This window comes from Jaculus jaculus, chromosome 1, assembly GCF_020740685.1.
Source record: "Jaculus jaculus isolate mJacJac1 chromosome 1, mJacJac1.mat.Y.cur, whole genome shotgun sequence".
Taxonomy (NCBI): Eukaryota; Metazoa; Chordata; class Mammalia; order Rodentia; family Dipodidae; genus Jaculus; species Jaculus jaculus.
Window position 1 is genome coordinate 133,475,950 of NC_059102.1, and position 26,274 is coordinate 133,502,223.

General features: G+C 42.8%; 1 protein-coding gene and 2 pseudogenes across 1 annotated transcript in view; all 3 read left to right on the forward strand.

Annotated features, from left to right (window-relative positions):
- Positions 1–6,209: 6,209 nt before the first annotated feature.
- Psmd5 (proteasome 26S subunit, non-ATPase 5) overlaps positions 6,210–26,274 on the forward strand; it is a 30,020-nt gene continuing 9,955 nt past the window's right edge. The window contains exons 1-5 of the mRNA XM_004662748.2: positions 6,210–6,400; positions 15,540–15,684; positions 16,265–16,378; positions 17,571–17,699; positions 19,669–19,778. Of these exons, the coding sequence (XP_004662805.2) occupies positions 6,228–6,400; positions 15,540–15,684; positions 16,265–16,378; positions 17,571–17,699; positions 19,669–19,778 (671 nt within the window). The 5' untranslated portion in view covers positions 6,210–6,227. The remainder of the gene's footprint in view (positions 6,401–15,539; positions 15,685–16,264; positions 16,379–17,570; positions 17,700–19,668; positions 19,779–26,274) is intronic.
- On the forward strand, positions 22,128–23,197 carry LOC101601643 (annotated as a pseudogene).
- Positions 23,376–24,589, forward strand: LOC105944342 (annotated as a pseudogene).

Below are 26,274 nucleotides of genomic sequence, written 5' to 3' on the forward strand. Positions count from 1 at the left end.
TCTAAGATGAAATATCCTAATTTAAAATAATAATTCCAGGGCTGGAGAGATGGTTCAACAGTTAAGGTGCTTACTTGCAAAGTTGACTGTCTGTACCCACATAAAGCCAGATGCACAAAGTGGTACATGCTTCTGTAATTCATTCGCAGCAGTGTGAGGCCCTGGTGTGGCCATTCTTTTCTCTCTCCTTATAAATAAATAAATAAAAATATTTTTAAAAAATAATAACTCCTTGGGCTGGAGAGATGGCTTAGCGGTTAAGCGCTTGCCTGTGAAGCCTAAGGACCCCGGTTCGAGGCTCAGTTCCCCAGGTCCCACGTTAGCCAGATGCACAAGGAGGCGCATGCATCTGGAGTTCGTTTGCAGAGGCTAGAAGCCCTGGCGCGCCCATTCTCTCTCTCTCCCTCTATCTGTCTTTCTCTCTGTGTCTGTCGCTCTCAAATAAATAAATAAATAATTAAAAAATAAAAATAAAATAATAATAATAATAATAATAACTCCAGGGCTGGAGAGATGGCTTAGCGGTTAAGTGCTAGCCTGTGAAGCCTAAAGACCCCGGTTTGAGGCTCGATTCCCCAGGACCCACGTTAGCCAGATACACAAGGGGGCTCATGTGTCTGGAGTTCGTTTGCAGTGGCTGAAGGCCCTGGCATGCCCATTCCCTCTCTCTGTCTCTATCTGCCTCTTCCTGTCTCTCTGTCACTCTCAAATATATAAATTTTAAAAACACAAAAAAATAATAACTCCACACACAGGGGAAGAGATTTTAGTGTACAGAGTTACAGGTTAAAGTGTTTAAGTTAAAGAAGTATTTTATGTCAGATGACTGATGATTCTGGTGGTAGCTTAAAGGTTCAATAGACTATGCTCTTGAACAGGTGAATGTTTTATTTATTTATTTGAGATAGAGAGAGAACAAGAGATTCAGATAGAGGGTGTGTATGGGCACACGAGGGCCTCCTGACACTGCAAATGAACTCTAGATGCATGTATTGTTTTGTGCATCTGACTTTACGTGGGTACTAGGGAATGGAACGTGGGCTTTGCAAACAAGCACCTTTAACCATTGAGCCATCTCACCAGCTCTGTTAAATTTTATTGTATGTAAGTAATCTCTTTTTGTAGTTACCTTCACATTCCTGGGACAAACACCTGCCTGACCAGTAGCAGCTGATGGGAGGAAAGGGCTTATTTTTGGCTGGCAGTCTCTAGGGGAAGCTCCATAGTGACAGAGGAAAGGATGGCACAAGTACAAGCTGGATGTCGCCTCTTTGCCACTATGAGGTGGAATACAGCAACAGGAGAGTGAGCTAACTCTAGCAAAGGGCTGCTGGTTAGAACACCCCTAAGCCCGCCCTCAGTAATACACTTTTGCCAGTAATGACCTACTTCCTAATTGCCATCAGCTGGGACCCAGGCATTCAAAACACATGTATTTATGGGGGACACTTAATTCAAACCACCACACCTCACAAACATAAAAAGGGGAGGGGGGAGAATGCTAGAAACAAATTGAAAATTATTTTAAACTGGGCAAAGAAACAAAATGTACCTGTTAACCAAATATGGCCCACAAATTACCAGTTCATAGCCCCATTTATTGTAATTCCCTGTTCACCTGTCTGCCTAATTCCTTGGGGTTACAAAATCTTTTAGTTTTAAATATCTTTATTTACTTATAAACACAGAGAAAGAGAGAATATGAGCATGAGCATGCTAGGATAGTACTGCTACAAATGAACTCCAAACACATGTGCCACGTTACGTATCTGACCTTACATGAGTACTGGGAAATCAACCAAGGCCATCAGGTTTTGCCAGCAAGTGACCCTAACTGCTAAGCCATCTCTCCAGCCTGGCTACAAATTCTAAAAGGCCTGATACACTTCCTAGCAAAGTGTCTACTAAGTAGTGAATCAACTGTAGTCCTGACATTACTGTTAGCTGCACAAACTTAGGCAAATGATTTAACCTCTGTGAATTTTGGAGTGGTGGTGGTGGCAAAGAAAGAGCTAATTCTTTATAGGCATGAGGAACTAACAGAGAAGAATACTAGTAAGTACTTCATGAAACATTGACCATCTCACAATTCCAAGATCTAGAATTAAAAAACAAAACAAAAAAAGAAAAGAAAAAAGAAAACTGTGTGTATGTGCACACACGTGCGCCACACCAGGGTCTCCTGCCACTGCAAATGAATGCCAGATGCTGACACCACTTTTAGCATCCGGCTTATGTGGGTGGTTTTGGGAATTTAACCCAGCCTGGCAGGCTTTGCAAACAAGTGGTTACTGAGCCATCCTTCCAGCTCCAAGAGCAAGTAGTATATGGACTAACAACTTCTACTTATGACTCAAAAGCTTAGTATCTGTAGAATACATAAGCTTAGAGAAAATAAGGTTAAATGGCTCTAAGAAAACCTTTACAAACCCACTAAAAAAAAAGAAAATCAGAGCCATGATCTTTCATAGCTATGACAGTAAGAATAGGCATTGTCAATGGCCATTTATCTCAGACCCTCAAATTATTTTCCTGAGATGTTATCTCCAACTTTCACACAGGACTCTTTCTCACTGAGAGTTTGTTAATGACTAAATGCCATGGATGTGTGCCTGCTGATAATAAGGATGAAAGGAGGGCTGGAGAGATGGCTTAGTGGTTAAGCGCTTGCTTGTGAAGCCTAAGGACCCTGGTTCAAGGATCGATTCCCCAGGACCCACGTTAGCCAGATGCACAAGGGGGCACATGCATCTGGAGTTCATTTGCAGTGGCTGGAAGCCCTGGAGCACCCATTCTCTCCCTCTCCCCCTCTCTCTCTCTCTCTCTCTCTCTCTCTCTCTGTCACACTCAAATAAATAAATAAAAATGAACAAAAAATTTTAAAAAAATAAGGATGAAAGGAAGGGTGCTGCTGATGTTGACAATTGATGAGCTGTTATTTGTAAGGAGCAATCTCTATGTCCTTTGGCTGTCAACACAGATATCTGTAAGTTCTTCATATTTGATTCTGAAGTTAGATTCCAGAAGGGTTTTTGGTTTACCCCCAGAAATTCCTAATGAGTGCTTTTTAAGTATTTTTGTTTGAAAGGAGAAAGAGAATAGGTATGCCAGGTCTTCTTGCCACTACAAACCCCAGATACATGCACCACTGTAGACATATGGCTTTACATAGGCACTGGGAACTTGAAGCTGAGCTGGCAGACTTTGCGAGCAAGCACCTTTAACCACAGAGCCATCTCTTTGTTTTTATGAGGTAGGGTTTCACTCTATCCCGGGCTGACCTAGAATTCACTATGTAGTCTCAGGGTGACCTCAAATTCACAGCAATCTTCCTACCTTTGCCTACTGAGTGCTGGGATGAAAGGCATGTGCCACCCCTCCCAGCTCCTAATTTTATTTTAGAGAGAATGGTGGGCCAGGGCCTCAGCCACTGTAATTGAACTGCAGAAACATCACTTAGTGGGCATATGTGACCTTGCGCTTGCCTCACCTTTGTGCATCTGGCTTATGGAATCTGGAGAGTCAAACGTGTCCTTAGGCTTCGAAGGCAAGTGCCTTACTACTAAGCCATCTTTCCAGCCCCAATTTTATTTTTTAAATCACTTTGATAGTATCTTCAAATCTATCCAATCTTAGTGCTGCTAAGAGTCCAGGTGCTACTTATGAACCTTTTTTCTCAGCATCTACCTTTTCCCCCCTTATGAAATGACAGTCTCAGACCCAGAGCAGGACTCAGCCTTCTCCTCAGATTCAGATATTGCATTCATCTCCATCATCTATTCCACTATTTGCTTTCTTTTCTCCAACTCCTTCATCTGAAGGTTCTTTTCCACCTCTTGGTAAGTCTAAAGAAACTTACTGAAATTTTTTTTTTTTTGTTTTATTGATTTATTTGAGAGCGACAGAGAGAGAGAGAATGGGCATGCCAATGTCTCCAACCACTGCAAATGAACTCCAGACGCATGCGCCCCCTTGTGCATCTGGCTAATGTGGGTCCTGAGGAATCAAGCCTTGAACTGGGGTCCTGAAGCGTCACAGGCAAGCGCTTAACCGCTAAGCCATCTCTTCAGCCCCTGAAATAATTTTTGAAAGCCAAAAATATTTTTCGGGGGTGGGGGTTGAGATAGGGTCTCACTCTAGCTCAGGCTGACCTGGAACTCACTATGTAGTCTCAGGGTGACCTTGAACCCACAGTGATCCTCCTACCTCTGCCTCCCAAGTGCTGGGATTAAAGGCATGCGCCATCATGCCTGGCTGAAAGCCAAACTTTGATTCAGTAAAGGATTAATATCAATTGCAGCATAAGACAGCAGTAAATTTCCTTAGGCTTATCTTTTTTTTTTTTTTTTTTTTGAGGTAGGGTCTCACTCTGGTCCAGGCTGACCTGGAATTAACTCTGTCATCTCAGGGTGACCTTGAACTCATGGCAATCCTCCTACCTCTGCCTCCCGAGTGCTGGGATTAAAGGCGTGTGCCATCACTCCCGGCTCAAAATTTTTTTTCTTTCTTTTTGTTCCTTAGGCTTATCTTTATCTCTAGTTACAGGGACTGGTCTCCTTCCTGGTTTGTGGGTATATATTGTTATGGTTCACACCATTGAGCTCATTCAACTTGTATTTATATTTAATCTTTGTGTGATGTGTACATGTGTGTTCATGTGTGCACATGCTATGGCATGTATGTGGTCAGAAGACAACTTAAGAATGTTGGTTCTTGTCTTCCACCTTGTCTTGAGGCAGGGTGTCTCTTGCTTGCCTATGTGTAAGCCAGGCTCACTGTTCCACAAGCTTCCAAGGATTCTGTCTCTGGCTCCTTCTTGCCATAGGCATGCCAAATTGCAGACAGCAACCACGTCTTTAAGTTCTGAGACCACGCTTTTAGAAATGGGGGCATTTCAAAGGAAGGGTAGGACTCCTTATAGTGCTCCCCCCAGATACAGAATGGCCTGGATATCCATGACCTCACAGTGCCCGACACTACCTACACAAGACCATCATAAGAGGAGGAAAAGATCATGACATCAAAATAAAAGAGATTGAGATGGGGAGGGGATATCATGGTGAATGGGGTTTCAAAGGGGAAAGTGGGGGGAGGGAGGATATTGCCATGGGATATTTTTTATAAATCATGAAAGTTAATGAAAATTTGAAAAAAAAAAAAGAAATGGGGGCATTTATTGACGGCTCTGGAGTGACCTGGCTTTGGAGAGGGAGAGGATGGAGTGTGCCTCTGCTGCTTGCTGCTAGAACAGCAGAAGAGGATCTGAGACACACTTGGAGGCAGTGTACAGTGGGTCAGGGGAGTAGAGGGTGCAAGCCAGCTGGGAAGTGAGGAAGGGCTGAAAAGAGGGAGAATGGGGAAACGAAGTGGGGAGAGGGACAGGAAATGTTTTATTTTTATTTTTGACAGAGGGAGGGAGGGAGAGAGAAAAAGGCATATAGAGAGAATGGGCGCGTCAGGGCCTCCAGCTGCTGCAAGGAACTCCAGACACATGGGCCACCTTGGGCATCTGGCTTACTGGGTCCACTGGCTTTGTAGGTAAGTGCCTTAACTGCTAAGCCATCTCTCCAGGCCTCAAGCAGCTTTTTAAGTGGTTCTTGCTGCCCCTCCAAGTACCCTAATATTTCAAGGTGACAGCGATTTTGAAACTTCCCCAATCATCTCTTGTTTGCATGAAACGGATCTGGGTCGCAGTGACCAGATACCTACAGATGCACTTGGCCTAGATTCAAATGGCCTTTGGAGTCGCAGCATTTTGGATCAGGTTCCAGAAACTTTCTCCCAGCCGGCCTACAAGATTCCTTCATCGGACGTCCTCCTGACGCAAAGTCTCCAGAACGTGCCCCACGTCCGGGCGACTCGCGCTTCCCTTCGTCTAACTTCTCGAGAATTTCCGCCACGTCCTCTAGATGAGCGCCCGGCTCGGGATTCGTGGGTCCAGGAGGCCATGCTCAAGGCCGTTTACTCCCGGTGCGTCCGCGTCTGCGAGGCGACAGACTGCGATGCGCACCAGTTTACCAAGGGAAAGCGCGCGCAGCCAGCTGAGGGAAAACCCCAGTGACGCCAGACCGACTGGCAAGTTCCTCCGCCTCCACCCTGTCACGCTTCACGGAGGGTCTCATCTCGCGAGACTTGGCACCTTTAAAAGCTGCTGAGCGCCCGCAGATCTCGCGAAATTTGGAGACCTGCACCGGAACCTGGTGAGTGGGCGGGCTGGAGCTGGCAAGATGGCTGCGCAGGCGATGGCGCTCCTGAGGGAGGTGACGCGGTTGGAAGCGCCGCTGGAGGAGCTACGTGCACTGCAGTCCGTGGTGCAGGCCGTGCCGCTCAGCGAGCTTCGAGAGCAAGCGGCGGACTTGCGCCTCGGCCCGCTCTTCTCTCTGCTTGACGAGCACAATCGGTGAGAGAACTCCGTGCATGGAGGCAGGAATGGGTGAAGGTGGCGGGACCTCAAGTCCACCCTCTGACGGAAGCCCCTTGGGCATGTTTTCATGGTCACCTGGCTTCACCTTATAAAGGAGAACTGGAGAATTAAAAATAAGGTTGCTCAACTGCAAAAACTCCCATCAACGGTGGTTAAAGACCCTTCTTTGCAAAGCATGCCGGCCCGATTCAATTCCCCAGGACCCACCTAGAGCCAGAGTCCATTTGCAGTGGCATGCCCATGCTTCCCGCCCCCCTCCGCTTGCAAATAAATAAAAAAATATTTTTTAAAAAAAACAACACACCACCACCAATGTGTACAAACGCTTGGCAGTCCTCCTATTCAAAACGGACCCTCTCTGGGCAACATGGCAGTATTCATCACACACCTTTATTTTATTTTATTTGAGAGAGAAAGAGGAGAGCCAGCACCAGATAGAGAAAAAGAGAATGGGTGTGCCAGGACCTCCAGCCACTGTAATTGAACTCCAGACACATGTGTCACCTTGTGCATATGGCTTACATGGGTACTGGGGAATAGAACCTGGGTCCTAAAGCTTCGCAAGCAAATGCCTTAACCACTAAGCCGTCTCTTCAGCTCCACACCTTTACTCTTTTTACGTCATTGTCCTTACAAGAATGTAAGGATGCCAGTATACTTGGCATAAAACGCATACAGAGGAATATTCAAAACGTGATGTATGTGACAGAAAACTAGGCCTGGGATAGAGTCATACTCTATCCCAGGCTGACCTGGAACTCACTTGAGGCTAGGCTGGCGTCAAACTCAGAGCAATCCCACCTACTCCTACATCAGCCTCCTGAATGCTGGGTTAAGCCATGCCTAGTTTAAGGAGTTAAGGTGAGGGGAGCTGGAGAGATGGCTTAGCATTTGCCTGCAAAGCCAAAGGACCCATATTTAACTCCCCAGGACCCACTTAAGCCAAATATACAAGGGGACACATGTCTGGAGTTCGTTTGCACTGGCTGGAGACCCTGATGTGCTGATTGTCTGTCTGCCTCTTTCTCTCCTTTCTCTCTCCTCCTCTCTTTCAGATAAAAATATTTTTTAATAAAAGGTCCAGATTTTAAAAATAGCCTTTTTAACTTGAAAAGACAATGAACCACTGAATAAACATTGGGTCATTTCAGAGGGCTTTATTGGCTGTGGCCCAAGATTCCTCTCTCTTCATATTTCTTCATTAAATCCATGATTCAGACCTACATGTGAAATGTCTTTTTTTTTTTCTTTTCAAATTTATTTACTTATTTGAGAAAGAGGGAGAGAGAAAGAGAGAGTGAATGGGCATGCTAGGGCCTCCAGCCATGCAAACAATGAACTCCAGATGTATGTGCCACCTTGTACCTCTGTTGTTATGTGGGTACTGGGGAATTGAACTCAGGTCCTTAGGCTTTGCAGGTAAGTTCCTTAACTGCTGAGCTTTCTCTCCAACCTAGAATTTTTTGAGTTATTGGACACATCTCTTTAAACAAAATTTTGGTTTATTTTTTCATTTTTTGTTTTTTGTTTTCAGGGAAGGTCTCACTCTAGCCCAGGCTGACTGTAAAATTCACTTTGTAGTCCCAGGCTTTCCTCCAACTCTCAGTGGTCCTCCTACCTCAGCCTCCTCAGTGCTGGGATTAAAAGTGTATGCCACTGTGTGTGGCTAAAATTTTGATTTTTTTTCTCAATTTTTATTAACATTTTCCATGATTATAAAAAGTATCCCATGGTAATACCCTTCCTCCCCTCCCCCACTTTCCCCTTTGAAATTCCATTCTCCATCATACCCCTCCCCATCTCAATCAGTGTCTCTTTTATTTTGATGTCATGGTCTTTTCCTCCTCTTATGATGGTCTTGTGTAGGTAGAGGTAGTGTCAGGCACTATGAGGTCATGGATGTCCAGGTCATTTTATGTCTGGAGGGAGCACATTGTACAGAGTCCTACCTTTCCTTTGGCTCTTACATTCTTTCTGCCACCTCTTCCGCATTAGACCCTGAGCCTTGGAAGGTGTGATCGAGTTGTTACCCAGTACTGAAATGTCTTTTTTATTTATTCTAATTTGTATATGTTTGTGTATGGTTATGCCAGGGCCTCTTTCCACTGCAAACAAATGCCAGATAAATGTACCATCTTTTGCATCTGGCTTTGTGTGAGTTGTTGGGGAATAGAACCCAGGCCAGCAGACTTTGCAAACAAGCACCTTTAACTACTGAGCCATCTCCTCAGCCCCTTTTTCTCATTTAAACTTAGGCTCTCATGCTCTCCCTCTTTAAATTTCCTTTTCTAACTAGTCTTTCCTACCCTGCAACTACAGTAAACTTTTCAGGTCAGTCAGGTCATATTTTTTTTCTATAGTTTCCCTTGCCTACAATGTGAAATCGTGACTTCTTAGTTTGGTATTTGAGCCCTTTCTAGTAGATTTCCATTTTTATTTTATTTATTTATTTATTTTTTTGCCAGCATCTTTTTCTTTTACTCCACTTAAGTTCTACTGTTTCACCACCCATGTAACAACACTAATGTTCCTAGAGCATGACTTGCACTTTCTTAACTTTATTCACACCAGTCCTTCCAACTGAAATGCCCTCCCTCCTCTTTGTCTTTTAAGGCTTGGCAGACATTCCATCTCCCTCCAGAAAGTATTTCTTCATTACTTCATTTGCAAGTGACTGTTCCTCAGAGCTTTTAAAAAGTTATAATTGGTCTGGAAGATAGCTCAATGTTTAAAGGTGCTTGTTTGCAAAGGCCTGGGTTCAAATCACCAGTACCCATGTAAAGCTAGATGCCCAAAGTAGCACATGCATCTGTAGTTCATCTGCAGTCACAGGAGGCCCTGACATGCCCATACTCACTCTCTGTCTTCCTGTTTCTCTCTGTAAGTAGGTAACTATTTTTATGTGATTGAGAAAGAGGGAGAGAGAGAATGGGCACGCCAGGGCTCCAGCCACTGTAAACAAACTGCAGACGTGTGCTGAGGCAGGACGATTGCTGTGAGCTTAGGGCCTGCTCTAAATAGTGAGTGGGTTCAGAGTGAGGAGGACATCCAACATCAACTTCTAGCCTTTATATGCATCCACTCATGTGCACAAACACATTGCACATGCCAAAAAATTGGGCAAAGGCCTGGAGGGATGGCTTAATGGTTAAGGCACTTGTCTGCAAAACCAAAGGACCCAGGTTAGATTCCCCAGGACCCACATAAGCCAGATACACAAGGTGGCCCATGTGTCGGGTTCATTTGCAGTGGCTGGAGGCCCTGGTGCACCCATTCTCTTTCTCAAATAAAAAAAAAAAAAAACTGGGGGTCTGGAGAGATGGCTTAGCAGTTAAGCACTTGTCTGTGAAGCCCAAGGACTCCGGTTCAAGGCTCAATTCCCCAGGACTCATGTTGGCCAGATGCACAAGGGGCCGTACACGTCTGGAATTCATTTGCAGTGGCTGGAGGCCTTGGTGTACCCATTCTCTCTCTCTCTGCCTCTTTGTCTGTCTGTCTCTCTCAAATAAATAAACAAAAATAAAAATAAACTGGGCAAGAAAATTGATCAAGAAGACATGGAGAGATGGCTTAGCAGCTAAGGTGCTTGCTGGCAAAGCCAAAGGACCCAGCTTCCATTCCCCAGTTCCCACATAAAGCTAGATGCACAAGGTGGCACATGCTTCTGGAGTTCATTTTTAGTGGCTGGAGGCCCTGGCATGCCCATTTTCTCTCTTCCCCCCTCCTTTCTTCTTGATTTGTTTTCTTTCTCCCTCTTTCTCTTTCTCTCAAATAAGTAGATAAAGGCTGGGAAGATGACTTAGTGGTTAATGTGCTTGCCTGCAAAGCCAAAGAACCTAGGTTTAATTCTCCAGGATTCATGTAAGCCAGATGCACAAGATGGTGCATGTGTCTGGAGTTCATTCGCAACAGCTGGAAGCCCTGGTGTGCCCATTCTCTCTCTTTCCTAAGACCCTACCTCAAAAAACAAAAACAACAGCAAAAGAAAGAATGAAAGAAAGAAAGAAAGAAAGAAAGAAAGAAAGAAAGAAAGAAAGAAAGAAAGAAAAGAAAAGAAAAGAAAAGAAAAGAAAAGAAAAGAAAAGAAAAGAATGAATTAAAAGACATTATACTAAATGAAGTGAGTAGACATAAAAAGACAAATGTTACATGATTCCACTTATATATTTAGAATATCAAATTTGGAGAGCTAGAAAGTAGAATAGAAGTTGCTAGGGGCTGGGAAAGGGGGGGGTGAATAGTCAGTGGGTAAAAATCATTGGTGATTGACAATTGATGGTTGCACCAGTGTGAATATATTTACTGCCAGAGAATGGTAAGTCTTTAGAATATTTAGGGCTGGAGAGATGGCTTAGTGGTTAAAGTGCTTGCCTGTGAAGCCTAAGGACCCAGGTTCGATTCACAGGTCCCACGTAAGCCAGGTGTACATGGTGGTGAATGCATCTGGAGTTCATTTGCAGTGTCTAGAGGTTCTGACGTGCCCATTCTCTCCCTCCCTCTCTCTAATAAAATAAATACATAAAATATATCAGAAAATAATTAAAATATTTATTAATTTGCAAACACAGAAAGGGAGGGAGATAGAGAAAGAATGAGTGTGCCAGAGCCTTTTGCCACTGCAAATAAACTACATATACATGTGCTGTTTGTGCATCTGGCTTTCTGTGGATACTGGGGAATTGAAGTTGGGCCATTAGGCTTTATAGGCAAGTGCCTTATCTGTTGAGCTGTCTCTCCAGCCCAGGACTGTACATGTTAAAATTTGTTAGCAATCATAATTTTTAAAAAAATTAAATTTTTATTTATTTATGAGAGAGAAAGATAGATAGATTGTGTGTGCCAGGGCCTCCAGCCACTGTAGACAAGCTGCAGACATGTGTGCCACCATGTGCACCTGGTTTAACGTGGGTCCTGGGGAATCAAACCTAGGTCCTTTGGCTTTGCAGGTAAGCACCTTAACCACTAAGCCACCAATCCAGCTTAAAAATTGTTAAAATGAGCCGGGGGTGGTGGCGCACGCCTTTAATCCCAGCACCTGGGAGGCAGAGGTAGGAGGATTGCTGTGAGTTCGAGGCCACCCTGAGACACCATAGTGAATTCCAGGTCAGCCTGGGCTAAAGTGAGACCCTACCTCAAAAAAAAACCAAAAAAAAAATTGTTAAAATGAGTGAACTTTATATGACCAAACTTTGTTTTTATTATTGTTGTTATTGTTATGAATTTGAAACAGTCTCCTGTTGTGTAGGCTGGCCCTAATCTCCTGGGCTCAAGCCACCCTCCTGCTTCAGCCTACCAAATAGCTGGGATTGTAGGCACATACCAACTCAACCTAGCTTTAATAGCATTTGTTTTGTTTTGTTTTTGAGACTGGGTCTCTGTCTAGCCCAGGCTGTCCTGGAAATGCTGTGACCCTCCTACTTTAGCTTCCCAAATGCTAGATTGTGCACCACTACAGCTGCCTTGATCATGATTTGAAAAATCAGAAGCAGTCATTTTCCATCTCCCTTTGGCCCCCTGGCAGTTAGAATCAACTTTCTGTCTGTATTAGTTTGTTTGCTGTGGACGTTTCACTTAAGTAGAATTATCATCAGAAAGAAACCTTTTGCATCTGGCTTCTTAGTGTAATATTATTTATTTATTTATTTGAGAGTGACACAGAGAGAAAGAGAATGGGCGCACCAGGGCCTCCAGCCACTGCAAACAAACTCCAGATGCGTGCACCTCCTTGTGCATCTGGCTAACTTGGGTCCTGGGGAATTGAGCCTTGAACCGGGATCCTTAGGCTTCACAGGCAAGTGCTTAACCGCTAAGCCATTTCTCCAGCCCTGTGTAATATTCTTAATGTGCATTTGTATTGTAGTATGAGTACTTTTAACTCTACCCACTGCAGTTGATCTCCAGAAGCATGTGCCACTTTGTGCATGTGCACAACCTTGTGCACGTGTGTCACCTTGTGCATCAGGCTTACATGGGATCTGGGGAGCTGAACCTGGGTCCTTAGGCTTTGCAGGCAAGCCTCTCAACCACTAAGCCATTTCTCCAGCCCATTTATTATTTTTTTAATGTAAAAACATTGTTCCCTTAGGTTCAGTTATGTAAAATAGACTTTTTTAAGTTAAAAGAGCATTTTCATTTTTAAGGTTTTTTTAAATTATTTATTTATTTATTTGAGAGCGACAGACACAGAGAGAAAGACAGATAGAGGGAGAGAGAGAATGGGCGCGCCAGGGTTTCCAGCCTCTGCAAACGAACTCCAGACACGTGCGCCCCCTTGTGCATCTGGCTAACGTGGGACCTGGGGAACCGAGCCTCAAACCGGGGTCCTTAGGCTTCACAGGCATGCACTTAACCGCTAAGCCATCTCTCCAGCCCATTTTTAAGGTTTTTGATTTGCATTCTTTAGTTTTTTTTCTTTTCTTTCTTTATTTTGAGGTGGGGTCTCACTCTAGCCCAGGCTGCCTGGAATTCATTGTGTAGTCTCAGACTAGCCTCGAACTCACAGGGATCCTCCTACCTCTGCCCCCTGAGTGCTGGGATTAAAGGTGTGCACCAGCACATTCAGCTGATTTGTATTCTTTGGTCACAGTCTAAAACAGTTAAGCTAATATATTTACATACTTTTGTTAGCAATCTATTGACCCATTTATTTGTACAGCCTTTTAAGAAAAATAAATTGTTCTTGAAACAGGGCCTGTAACTGTAACTAGTAGTTATCAAGTTTGGTTAATTTACTTTTTTTTTTGAGGTGTTGAGTCTTACTGTTGCCCAGGCTGACTTGGACCTCACTCTCTAGTCAGTCTGGCTTCAAACTCTCAGTGATCCTATCTCTGCCTCGTGAGTGCTGGTATTAAAGGTGTGCACCACCACACCCAGCTTATTTCACCTATTTTTTACCTATAACTCATATCTTCTCCCCTTTCTCATCTTTATTGCTACTTTACTGGCTTACTACTTCACCTTTCACATGCATTAACTGCCTTTTCACTGACACTGATGCAGAGTGGATGTCTTTCCTTTGATCTTTCATTCTTTTAAAAAAAAAAAAATATTTAGGGCTGGAGAGATGGTTAAGTGCTTGCCTGTGAAGCCTAAGGACCCCAGTTCGAGGCTCAATTCCCCAGGACCCATGTTAGCCAGATGCACAAGGGGGCGCAGGTGTCTGGAGTTTCTTTGCAGTGGCTGGAGGCCCTGGCGCACCCATTCTCTCTCTCTCTGCCTCTTTGTCTCTCTGTCACTCTCAAATAAATAAACAACAACAACAAAAAAAAATTTTTTTAAATATATATTTAATTTTTATTTATTTATTTGAGAGCAACAGACAGAGAGAGAAAGAGGCAGAGAGAGAGAGAGAGAATGGGCATACCAGGGCCTCCAGCCACTGCAAATGAACTCCAGACACGTGCACCACCTTGTGCATCTGGCTTACATGGGTCCTGGTGAATTGAGCCTCGAACCAAGGTCCTTAGGCTTCACAGGCAAGCGCTTAATCACTAAGACATCTCTCCAGGTCTCTTTCCTTTTTTGGCACTAAGGATTGTTCCTAGGACTTTGTACATACCAAGCATATGTAGCACCACTGAATTATATCCCAAGCCCCACAGAATTTTCTTAATTAATTAATTAATTTACTTCGCAGAAACCAAATGTGGGCTGGGATGCTCAATGGTAAAATGCATGGCTAGTCCTGGGTTTCATCCCCAGTACTACAACAAAATGAGAAAAAAATAACCTATCTAAACCACATGTCATGTGTGTTACTTCTCTGCCTAATATCACTTTATTGCTTGCTATTGCTTCTCTGGAAAAAACCTAAATTCTAAGGATGCCATGAAAAAAGACAGCTGAGAATCTGGCTTCTGTGCATTTTCTCAGTTGCAGTTCTTGTCATTCATTTTACCCTTTTGCCTTCTCTCTACCCCTCTCTTGTTACTTCTCTGCCTAATATCACTTTATTGCTTGCTATTGCTTCTCTGGAAAAAACCTAAATTCCAAGGATGCCATGAAAAAAGACAGCTTAGAATCTGGCTTCTGTGCATTTTCTCAGTTGCAGTTCTTGTCATTCATTTTACCCTTTTGCCTTCTCTCTACCCCTCTCTTGTTCTGACTGGCTTCGTGTGTATGGTTCATTTGAAGTACTAGTAGTCTATTTTCTCTCTGCTTTCTCATGTGCTGTTCCTCCCTCGGCTTCTATTCCTTTCTTTTACATCACTCCTTTTTTTTTCTTAAAACTTAGTTCAGGGGTTAGTCCTTAGAAATGTTCCTTATACATTGTAAACTTAATTATTTTTATTTGGGCTGGACAGATGACTTAGTGGTTAAGGCGTTTTCCTGCAAAGCCAAATAACCTAGGTTCGATTCCCTAGGATCCATATAAGCCAGATGCACAAAACATTTTTTAAAATTACTTTTATTTATTTTTTATTTTTTTTGAGATAGAGTTTCATTCTTGCCCAGGCTGACCTGGACTTCACTATGTAGTCTCAGGGTAGCTTCCAACTCATGGTAATCCTCCTACCTCAGCCTCCCGAGTAGTGGGATTAAAGGCATATGCCACCACACCTGCCTTGATACTCCTTCCATGTTTTGGGTTTGGCTTACTTGGGTGCTTGGGAATTGAAAACTGGAATGGCAGCCAGGGTTGCATGAATGTGCCTTTAGCTGCTGAACTATTTCCCCAGCCTTCCTTATTTAAAAAAAAAAAAAAAAATGTTTTTGAAGCAGGGTCTCAACTCTAGCCCAGACTGACCTAGAATTCATTCTGTAGCCCAGACTGACCTTGAACTCATGGCAGTTCTATCTCAGCCTCCTAAATGCCAGGATTAAAGGAGTGCTACCACATCTGGCTTCTTTGTAAACTTTCAAAAGCTTCCATAGCTCCTGGCCACAGACTGTAGCATCTACCTTTTGTTTTTCTATCTTTCATTAGAAGGAGCTCTCTGCAGCTGGAGAATATGTCCTATTTTTCTTTGTAGCCCCAACACAGGCATGGCAGATAATAGACATATAACAAGTGTTCAGTGACTGAGTAGAAACTGCTGTAGGTGTTGGGTTGTTTTAGTTGTTGCTTCCAGTCTTACAGGAAAAGAACTAATGAGATCTATGTGATCTCCTTTAGGGAGCAGACCACTTTGTGTGTATCCATTCTGGAGCGTTTGCTCCAAGCTGTGGAGCCAATTCATGTGGCCAGAAACCTCAGGGTTGACCTACAGAAGGGACTGACTCACCGTGATGATTCTGTAAAAATCCTCGTTCTGTCCCAGGTATGAAATCTTACTAACTCATAAGAAGCACCTCATTCATTTACTTGTCCATTGATGACTGCATTCCATTGACATGCCAGGTATTGTGCTATATGTCATTGGAGTTATCAAGGTAAATCTATTTTCTTAAAGGAGTTCTTAGTCTAAAGAAGATTATTTAAATGATTTTCAGGTATGCATACAGCTACTTTGCCATATTAGATCCTTTTGTAGTGGCATGAACTTAGTGCAATTATAATGTTCAATAAGGCAACAAATTAAAATAGTAACTCTTACCCTGGTGTCCAAAACATCATACTAGTTGAGTGTAGATTTATGGCTAAGTATTGAAGTCACTAAATTTGTCCAAGATTAACACAATTAAAAGTTGACATACTAGGATATATATTGTATTCACTTATCTGTTTCTATTCTTTATCCATTCTTTGTTTCTTTCCACTTAAAGGTGTGACTGTACTGTGTTATTGACTTCAATAAATTTGGGTCATTGTGAATTCTGGACACCAGGGAAATTTGGATATCATGTGCTTCCATTTTGTGGTACCTTGGAAGAGTGTCTGTTTTTTTCTTTTTCCTTCAGATTGGAAGAATTGTTGAGAATTCTGAGGCTGTTCCTGAGATTCTGAATAATGCTGAACTATTAAAACAGATTGTTTATTGCATTGGTGGAGAAAATTTATCTGTAGCTGAAGCGGTAAGTTAAAACTGTCAGTTAAACACACAGACATTGAATCCCTATGGTGGTTTGAATAGATGGCCCCCAATACATTCTTTTTTTTTTTTTTTAGTTTGTAGTTTGCATCTGCAGCCACCTGGCTGGAGTTGGTGTCAATGGGCGGATCTTAAGGTGTGGTGGTGGGTTTCAGATTTCAATCTAATGTGTGCCTAGCTGGAGTTCCTGAAGTGTGCTGTGCTGTGCTGTGTGGCTTTTGGCTTGTGCTTCTCTCTGTCTACTTGGTTCTGTGAAAGTAGGCCAGCTTCTTCTGCCATCATGGAACTTCCCCTGGGTCTGTAAGCTTCAATAAAAATCCCTTTCTCCATAACTTTACCTGGTCTGGAAGTTCATCTCAGCAAACCCAAAGCTGTCTGCTACATGCACTGAGTCAGAAAAGGCCTTTTGAATTAAGAGAGGTGTTAGAAAGGATGGTTGGTAGGTACAAGTATTTAATGAGTGAATTAAAGTTGCTATTTTGAAGAAAAGTCTTTATGGAAGAAATTTTCATTGAGACAAGCTTTAACTCTTAGGTTACTGCTTCCAGTCTGACAGGACATGAAATAATGAGAATTGAAGTGGAATTGAATCTAATCTAGTATAGATGTTATCAAATAGTAGTAAGCTCCTAAGAGACATATCTACATCATCTATCAGATTTTCATTGGGTTGTTTGATCTTTTCCACTTAAGTATAGCAAGAGCTGAAATGCAGTGACACTACTCAGTTGGGTTTGTGCATTTAAAAATATATTTATTTGAGAGAGAGAAATAGAGAGGTTGAATAGGTGCACCAAAACCTTCAGACATGCAAGTGAACTCCAGGTGCATGTGCCACCTTGTGCACATGTTTACATGGGTCATGGGGAATGGAACCTGGGTCCTTTGGCTTTGCAGGTAAGCATCTCTCCAGCCCAGGTTTGTGCATTTTATGAATTCATTTTCACTTCAGTCTTGGGAAATAGATGTACATAGTCTACATAGTATCTCTTGTCACTGCAAACAAACTGTCAGACACATGTATCATCTGACGTCCAGCTTTATGCAGGTGCTGGGGAATTGAACCTGGGCTGACTGGCAGGCTTTGCAGGCAAGCACCTTTAACCACTGAGCCATCTCCCATGCCCAATAGTCTGTATCTTTATGACTTAAGAAATAATCTCTTTCTTTATAAGGCTATCAAATCCCTGTCAAGGATCTCACTCACCCAAGCTGGACTGGAGGCTTTATTTGAAAGCAATTTGCTGGATGATTTGAAAAATGTAATGAAAACAAATGACATTGTTCGATACAGAGTGTATGAGGTAAGACTAAAGCCATGCTTATGTTTTAACTTTTTTAAAAATTTATTTGAATGAGAGAATGAGAACATGGGTGCACTGGGGCCTATTGTCATTGCAAACAAACTCGAGATGCATGTACCACCATTTTGTGCCTCTGACTTTACATGGGTACTGGGGAATCAAACCCAGGCCATCAGGTTTTCAAGCAAGCACCTTTAACTACTGAGCCATCTCCTCATTCCCTAAAACCATATTTCTTTTTAAAAAAATATGAGAGAGCCAGGCGTGATGGTGCACGCCTTTAATCCTAGCACTCGGGAGGCAGAGGTAGGAGGATCTCCATGAGTTCAAGGCCATCCTGAGACTACGTAATGAATTCAGGTGAGCCTGAACTAGAATAGAACCCTACCTCAAAAAAAGTTTTTTGAGAGAGAGAATGGGCACACCTGGGCCTCTAGCTACTGTAAACTCCAGATGCATGCACCACCTTGTGCATCTGGCTTATGTGCTAGGGAATTGAACCTGAGTCCTTAGGCTTCACAGGCAAGTGCCTTAACCACAAAGCCATCTCTCCAGCCCTAAAACCATACTTTCTTATTATGCTTACCAAAAAAAAGTAGTAAATTTACTAGGAAGGCAAGATGGCTCATTTTACATGTATTTATCAGGTGTGTAATCTTAGTTAGTCCATACGTATATATAAAGTACTGGTGATACAGGAATGTGTTCCCAGTCTAGTGTGTGGTACAGTCTTAAAACACTTACAGTATCCTATTTATTATGTGTAGTAGTTAATCTTATTTTTGAAGGAGTAATTAGCTGAAGTGAGAAGTGGCTGCTCACACTGCGTCCACAGTCAGGACGCAGAAAGCAGTGAGTGCTGGTGCTGTCCATCTTCTACCTCTCCCCAGTCTAGAGACCCTCACAGAAACGCCCATAGGCCTTCTCCTGAGTGACCCTAGATAGATGTCCACTGACACACAGTATTAACCATCACTGTATCTTACTTGTGCTCATGATGGCTTGTTTTTAAAGTAATTGATAGATAAAAATTATACGTATTTATCATGTATACTATGATGTTTTGTATCATATGTAAGAGTGGTCTTTTAAAAATCTGTTGCTTGGGGGCTGAGGAGATAGCTTAGCAGTTAAGAATGCTTTCTAGGGGAAAGTGTGGGGGTGGGAGGGAGGGAATTACCATGGGATATTTTTTTTATAATCATGGAAAATGCTAATAAAATTTTTTTAAAAAAAGAATGCTTTCTGTGCAACCATGAAGGCCGTATTTCATCCCATGTTTGATTCCCTAGCATCCACATAAATGACTGGACATGGCCACAAATGCTGTAACCCCAGTCCTGTTGGGGAACAGAGACTGGAGAATCACTGGGGCTTGCTGGTCAGCTAGTCTAACCAAAAATCAGCAGCTCCAGGTTCAGTAAGAGACTTGAGGAAACAAACAGAAATGCAGTGGAGGACCCCTAACATTCTGCTCTGGCCTTCACAGTTGTGTGCACCAGGTATGCACATCTGCACACACATGCATATACTATAAAGATATATACCAGATACATGTATGCACACACAAACCCCTACCTGATTCTACCACCTATGTTCTTTAATAAGCCTTCAAGACATACTTGTCAATTGAAGAGGTACTGACAGATACATGAATGATTTTTTTTTTTTTTTTTTGGTGTGTGCTAGGAATGTGTTCTATTACTCAGCTATAAGCCCAGTCTGAATGAATGGTTTTTATGGTTGCTGGTACTAATGTAAGCTTTTATGCTGTAATTATTGATTTCTTTAAAGTAGATAGATTCAAATGGAATAATTTGTTGTGTAAAGTTTTCCTAGAGGCAAATGATAGATCTTAAGGATTCAGTTACATGTAGTCCACAGTTATGCATTTAACTTACAATGAGATCTAATAGGTTTGAGACTGTTTTTACCCTTTTTCCTTTTCTGTTCTGTTGTTTTCTTTCAGCTGATTGTGAAGATCTCTTCTGTGTCATCAGAATCTTTGAACTACTGTACCACGAGTGGTTTGGTGACCCAGCTCTTAAGGGAGCTGACTGGTGACGATGTGCTGGTCAGGTGTGTTGATTGAGAGGGCATAGAGTAAAATGTCTTCTTCCAGAGGGTCAGGAAACAACTTGGGGACGTAGCATGATTTTTGCTAGGAAAATGTAGATTGCAATTTAATGACTGACATGTGTCTTTAGGAAGGGCTTTTAGAAAATATGTCATTGTATATGTTACCATGTTAGCAAAGCCCTGTAAGACAGTTTAGCTATCTTTAAGTGGCTATATTCTCTGTCCCTGATAAATTCTACTCTTGAACAGTTGTAATGGCATGATACCTGGCAGTTTGAATGACTTAGCATTTTTCAAGTAGATTCTTTGGACATTGTCAAATAACAGCTCTGTGACATGATAGAAAAAAATATGGTGCTGGAGGGATGGCTTAGTGGTTTAGGCATTTGCCTGCAAAGCCAAAGGACAGAGGTTCAATTCCCCAGGACCCACGTTAGCCAGATGCACAAGGGGGCACATGCATCTGGAATTCGTTTGCATTGGCTGGAGGCCCTGGCACACCCATTCTCTCCCTCTCCCTCGCTCTCTCTCTCTTTCCCTGTCAAATAAATAAATAAATAAAATGTATTTTAAAATATGGGCTTTAAAAAAGTCTTGAGCTTGCATACTGCTCTTCTACTCACTAGCTGTTTGACCTTGGACAGACCAGTATAGCCTTTCTATACCTCAGTGTCTGATTTTGTTTGTTTGGGACAACACCAAGGATTGAACCCAGATGTTTTAGGCAAAAACCCTACCACTGAACTGTTTTACCATACCCCTTGCTACTTATTTTGAGATTATCTCTCACAACCAAGTTGCCTATGCTGGCCTTGAACTCTAGCCAAGGCAGGGCTTGAATTTGCAATCTTCCTGCCTTAGCTTCTTGATTAACTGAGATTACAGGCTCATGTCCCCAGGTCTGACTACACTTCAGTTTTGTTTATTCTTATTTTATTTATTTGCTTTTGGTTTTTCTAGGTAGAGTCTCACTGTAGCCCAGGTTGACCTGGAATTCTCTGTAGTCTCAGGGTGGTGTCTAATGCACTGTGATCCTGAACTCACAGTGATCCTCCTACCTCTGCTTCCCAAAAGCGCTGGGATTAGAGGTGTGCACCACCATGCCCAGCATACCTCAGTTTTCTATCTCTCAGACCAGTAACAACTCTGAAAAGAAAATAGGATTAAGCAAATTAACCATAGAAACTTAGTAGTAGCTGATATACCTCCTCAAATGAATGATATTCCAGTTTCTTGGTGCTCCCTGTTTTTCTATTTTCTAGATTCTTACTATTAGCCCAGTGTTTTCTTACTGCACTTACTACATCCTCACTGCTGAGCACCTTTTTCCTGCTTCTGCCATTATAATAGTGTTACAGTTGTTACATGTAAGTCATTCACTAGTTACATTGCTTCAAAGCATTTGAATATCTGAATCTATTGCTGACATAGCCGAATTTGCAGGTGGTAAGATAATAAGCTTTAGTAACAACTTCAAAATGCTGTTTGTAGATATTTGATCATGATTTGATGTTAGGATTTTATATGCATGTGTGGGTATGCACCCCTGCATGCCAGGATCTTAAGAGTGCTGCAAATGAATACCAGATGCATGTGCCACTTTTTGCATTTGACTTTTATGTGGGTGAAGAGGAGATTGAACCATGACCACCAAGCTTTACAAGCAAGTACCTTTAACATGCTGACCATCTCCCAAGCCCCTCAAACTTTTTTTTAATACTTATTTGAGAGTAGGAGGCGGGGATGGGGTGGCACCAGGGCCTCTAGCAACTGCAAACAAACTCCAAATGCATGCACCATCTTGTACATCTGGCTTTACATGGGTACTGGGGAATTGATGCTAGGTCCTTTGGCTTTGTAGAGAAGTGCCTTATCTGCTGAGCCATCTCTTCATACCCCTCAAAACTTTTGTTTGTTCGTTTTTGTTTTTGTTTTTGAGGTAGTATCTCACTCTAGCCCAGGCTGATCTGGAATTCACTGTGTAGTCACAGGGTGGCCTTGAACTTAAAACGATCCTCCTACCTCTGCCTCCTGAGTGTTGAGATTAAAGGTGTGTGCCATCACACCCACATCAAATTTGTGATTACTATAAAAATAGGTTATGGGAGTGTGAAGGAGGCGATGTGGATGCGGCCGCACACCCCTTCTGGTGCTGGGCGACCACTGAGGATTGGGCACTGCTTGGGTGCAGCCACCTCCAGCACCACAGAATGTAGCTGTGGGGTCTGCAGTCTCCCTGCAAGGCATCGCACCCACCCTATCCATCACCACAGGAAAATCTGCCCTTGAGCCTGGGAGACCCCACTCTTTTCCCAATCTGAAGCCGTAGGGTACTGAGGTACTAGCCAGATGTCGTCCCACAGAGCATCTGTGGTGGCACAGGGCACTGGAGCTTCTGGCCATAATAGGGAAACTGACTGGCTGAACTGCTGGAGGAGAAGGGCCAGCGAGGAACTGCCAACACCATGAAGAAGAGCAAAGCTGCCCAGTGCCCCAGGAAGAAGAGGAGGTGCGCGTACTGACACCTTCCCTGCAGGCCCACCGTGCTATGGAGTGGATGGAGGAGTTTGTGTATAAGATCTGGGAGCGAGGTTAGAGGGTTGTCCCATGTGATGTACTTCCTGACTGTCTGAAAGACAGTACCTGCTTCATGGCCATAGACCACCTATGTCCTCTCTTAAAACTTGCTTCAAGACTATTTTCCACATTCACACAGAAACTGGCAATATCTGGACCCATCTGCTTGGTTTTGTTCTGTTAATGTATTTGAGAATATTGACCATGCTCAGACCAAATATGTACTTCATAGCTTCTCTGCAGGAGAAGGTGGTTTTGGGAATGTTGTTCTTGGGTGCAGTGCTCTGCCTCTGATTCTCCAGACTCTTCCACACTGTGTATTGTCATTCAAAGTTGCCTGGACTTTTTCCAAATTGGACTATTCAGAGATTGCTGTACTCATTATGGGGATTTTTATCCTCTGGCTCTATAATTACTTCTACTGCTCCCCAAACCTTAGATTCATCTACCTCACCATTGTGTGTTTTGGGCATTTCTGCCATCATTGTGGCACAGTGGGACCAGTTTTCCACTCTTAAGCACCAGCAGACAAGAGCAGGAGTGTTTCTGGGACTTGGCTTGAGCGGTGCTGTGCCTTCCATGCACGTTACTGTTGCTGTGGGCTTTGTCAGGGCCTCCACAGTGGGCCAGATGGACAGGTTCTTCCTTGGGCTGTGATGTACATCACTAGAGCTGGTCTATATGCTGCTGCTTGCATTCCTGAACACTTCTGTCCTGGAAAATTTGACACATAGCTCTGTTCTCATCAGATTTTCCTCATCCTGGTGGTAGCAGCAGATTTTGTTCACTTCTATGGTGTTTCCAACATTCAGGAATTCCATTATGGGCCAGACGGTGGCTGAACTAGTGACTCCCTCCTCTGAGCTTTCCCACCTGAGGGGTGGAGAGGGACCTTCCCAGGTGCTTTTAACAAATAACTTCTGTCCTTCCCCAACCCACCTGCTCGCTGCTGCCTCCACTGCAGCCTCTTTCCTGGCCAGCTGGCAGCATTGGCGGGGAGGGGGCAGATGATAATTGTAGATGCCCGCCGCTGCCTCAAAGAAGAAAATCCCTTTTTATCAACCTAATGAACCATTCAAACAAGTCCAAGATGAACTTGAAAATTACATTGAAGTACAGAAAGCCAGATGCCTAGAGGCAGAGACTTCTTTCAGAAGAATGAGAGAGGACTGTTTAAGAAATGGGTACAGAGAAGAGGTTGATTCCAGACCCAGGTATAGAATGTTAGACCCAAGATTTTCATGTGGAACCATCCAGACCTATCTCCAAGATCATGCAGTATTTCACAAAAAGTAGAGAACTAGTTCCCAGCTCGTGACAGCAAGCTGAGACAAGACTCTGGGCTACTGTCAGTTTACCAGGGACTGTTTCTCAGAAAAACCAATGCCCCTGAACTTTAGTCAGCAAGAATACAATTGTGGCTCATGCAGCATAGAGTTTGGAGTTCACAAACACCTCTACTCAGGTTATAGCGCCACTGATTCTCAAGCTAGTCATAAACATGTATCAAAAAAGGAAAAGGGGGCTGGAGAGATGGCTTAGCGGTTAAGTGCTTGCCTGTGAAGCCTAAGGACCCTGGTTCAAGGCTCGGTTCCCCAGGTCCCACGTTAGCCAGATGCACAAGGGGGCGCACGCGTCTGGAGTTCGTTTGCAGAGGCTGGAAGCCCTGGCGCGCCCATTCTCTCTCTCTCCTTCTATCTGTCTTTCTCTCTGTGTCTGTCGCTCTCAAATAAATAAATAAATAATTTTTTAAAAATTAAAAAAAAAAAAAAAGGAAAAGGGCTGGGCATGGTGGCGCACACCTTTAATCCCAGCACTTGGGAGACAGAGATAGGAGCTCTAAAAGTTCAAGGCCATTCTGAGACTACAGAGTGAATTCCAGGTCAGCCTGGGCTAGTGTGAGACCCTGCCTCATAAAACCAGAGGAGGGAAAAAGATAAAAAGGCACCTAGACTAAGACGGGAAAAACTGAGAAAGAATGGCCCAAGCATGAAAGAAAAAGAAGTTCTGAGGAAGTAGATTTAAACAAACAAAAGAGCATCCAAAGAAAGAAAATGAAGGGAGAAACAGAAACTGAACCAGTCAGTATAGAAAAGCTTAAGAATCAAAGAGGAAAAAAAAGCTGAGATGAAGCCTCTAAGAAAGAGGACTGCAAGTGCAGGAAAGAGAAGGAGCAAGGTGAAGAAAGGACAGAGGAAGAAATGCTTTAGGACCAGTCTGTCCTTGGATTTTGAAGCTCTTTAATTGGTTCTCCTGGAATTAAATTGAACAATACTTGAGCTTGGTTTTATGATAATCATGCCACTTATCCTATGTCAAGAGGTACTTTAATTTCTAACAGTGAGCATAAAGTATTGAGTATGTTTTTTTTTTTCCAGTATGAAAATTACATTTTCTAAAAGCATCAATACATATTTCTTATATAAAATCTCCATTTATGGTAGTGACTCTGCTCTTTGCCAAATTGTTAAGATGGAATTATTTTCCCTTCGGAGACCATTTATTGACAATTTAGATTTCCTTTGTTAGATCTAACTTGCAGCATTGGAGAGTGAAATACGTTATCATAAGCCTATCCTATATATAGTTCTAAAAGTTTCATACAGTCTTCACACAAAATCAGTTTCTATTCTGGAATATTTATAATCAAGTTCTAATTTCTGGAACAAAAATAACCTCTTTGCTGAAGCAAGAGGAAAAGTCTGAGTTGTTTGTTTCTAGAAGAAGCTAGAGAATTCAGTACCAGTGAAGCTTCAGCTCACTTTCACAGCCACTGGTCAATGAACTTTCCATTTTCATTCCTTGCCTGAGGAAGGTGTGAATAATCAACACAGCCATCCCCCTTCTCAGCACTTACTGTCCCAACAAGGCAATTACTGGTCCTCCACAGACACGATTCTAGAGCTCACTTACATTGAGATGTTAGCCGCTCCAAACATTTGGGGGGGGGGGGAGGGAAATCATAGCCCATGTCTCTTCATACACTATATTTGGTTGTTTTGTTTTTTTTTTCCTTGAAGAAAGTATCCCTCTGTTGCCCCTTTCCTTACTTTGTAACCTGGCTTATAACAAGCCATCTCAGAATGGCCTCAAACTCAGTATGATACTCCTACCTCTGCCTCCCAAGTACTGGGATTAAAGGTTTGCACCACCATGCCCGGCAAGCCATCCATTTAAAAAAAAAATTTATTTTAATCATGAAAGTGTGTTGGACTTATTTATTTATGTGTGTGTGAGAGAAAAAGAGTGTGCTAGGGCCTCCAACCACTGCAAACGAACTCCACATGTGTGTGCCCCCTTGTGCATCTGGCTAACGTGGGTCCTGGGGAATTGAGCCTCGAACCGGGGTCCTTAGGCTTCAGAGGCAAGTGCTTAACTGCTAAGCCATCTCTGCAGCCCGAGACATCCATTTTTGTAGCACACTTTTCAAAGCAATCTTTCTAGGGACAAGACCTGTTTATGCAGCAGGAAGAATAAATCCATTAACTTTTACATAGCTCAGCTAATTATGGAAGTAAGTTCAGACTTCAAATAACTTGAGTTTTGGTTTTTTTCTTTGTAAAATTAAAATGTGGAAAGATATTTAATGCTTACAAAGCTTTAAGAAGAAACCTGCTATTGTTGCTTTGTATCTTGATGCGGAGACTGACGATAATAGAAGAAAGTAAAGAAGGGGAAAAAATAGGGTTATGGATGCATGGTGCCTTATTGTGCTACTTTTGCCTTTGTGTATGTTTGACATTGCAGAATAAAACAAAACCTCAGAAAATTCTGTTTGGAAACAGTTGTGTTTGCTGTAGAAATAATAATGGGTTTCCAATAAGAAGGGCAGGATTTGATTCTGAAGTTTACCTTGTAATAATAAATGTGATTGCCAATAAGATGCTTAAACTTGCTCTTTTGTCTTCATCTGAAAAGG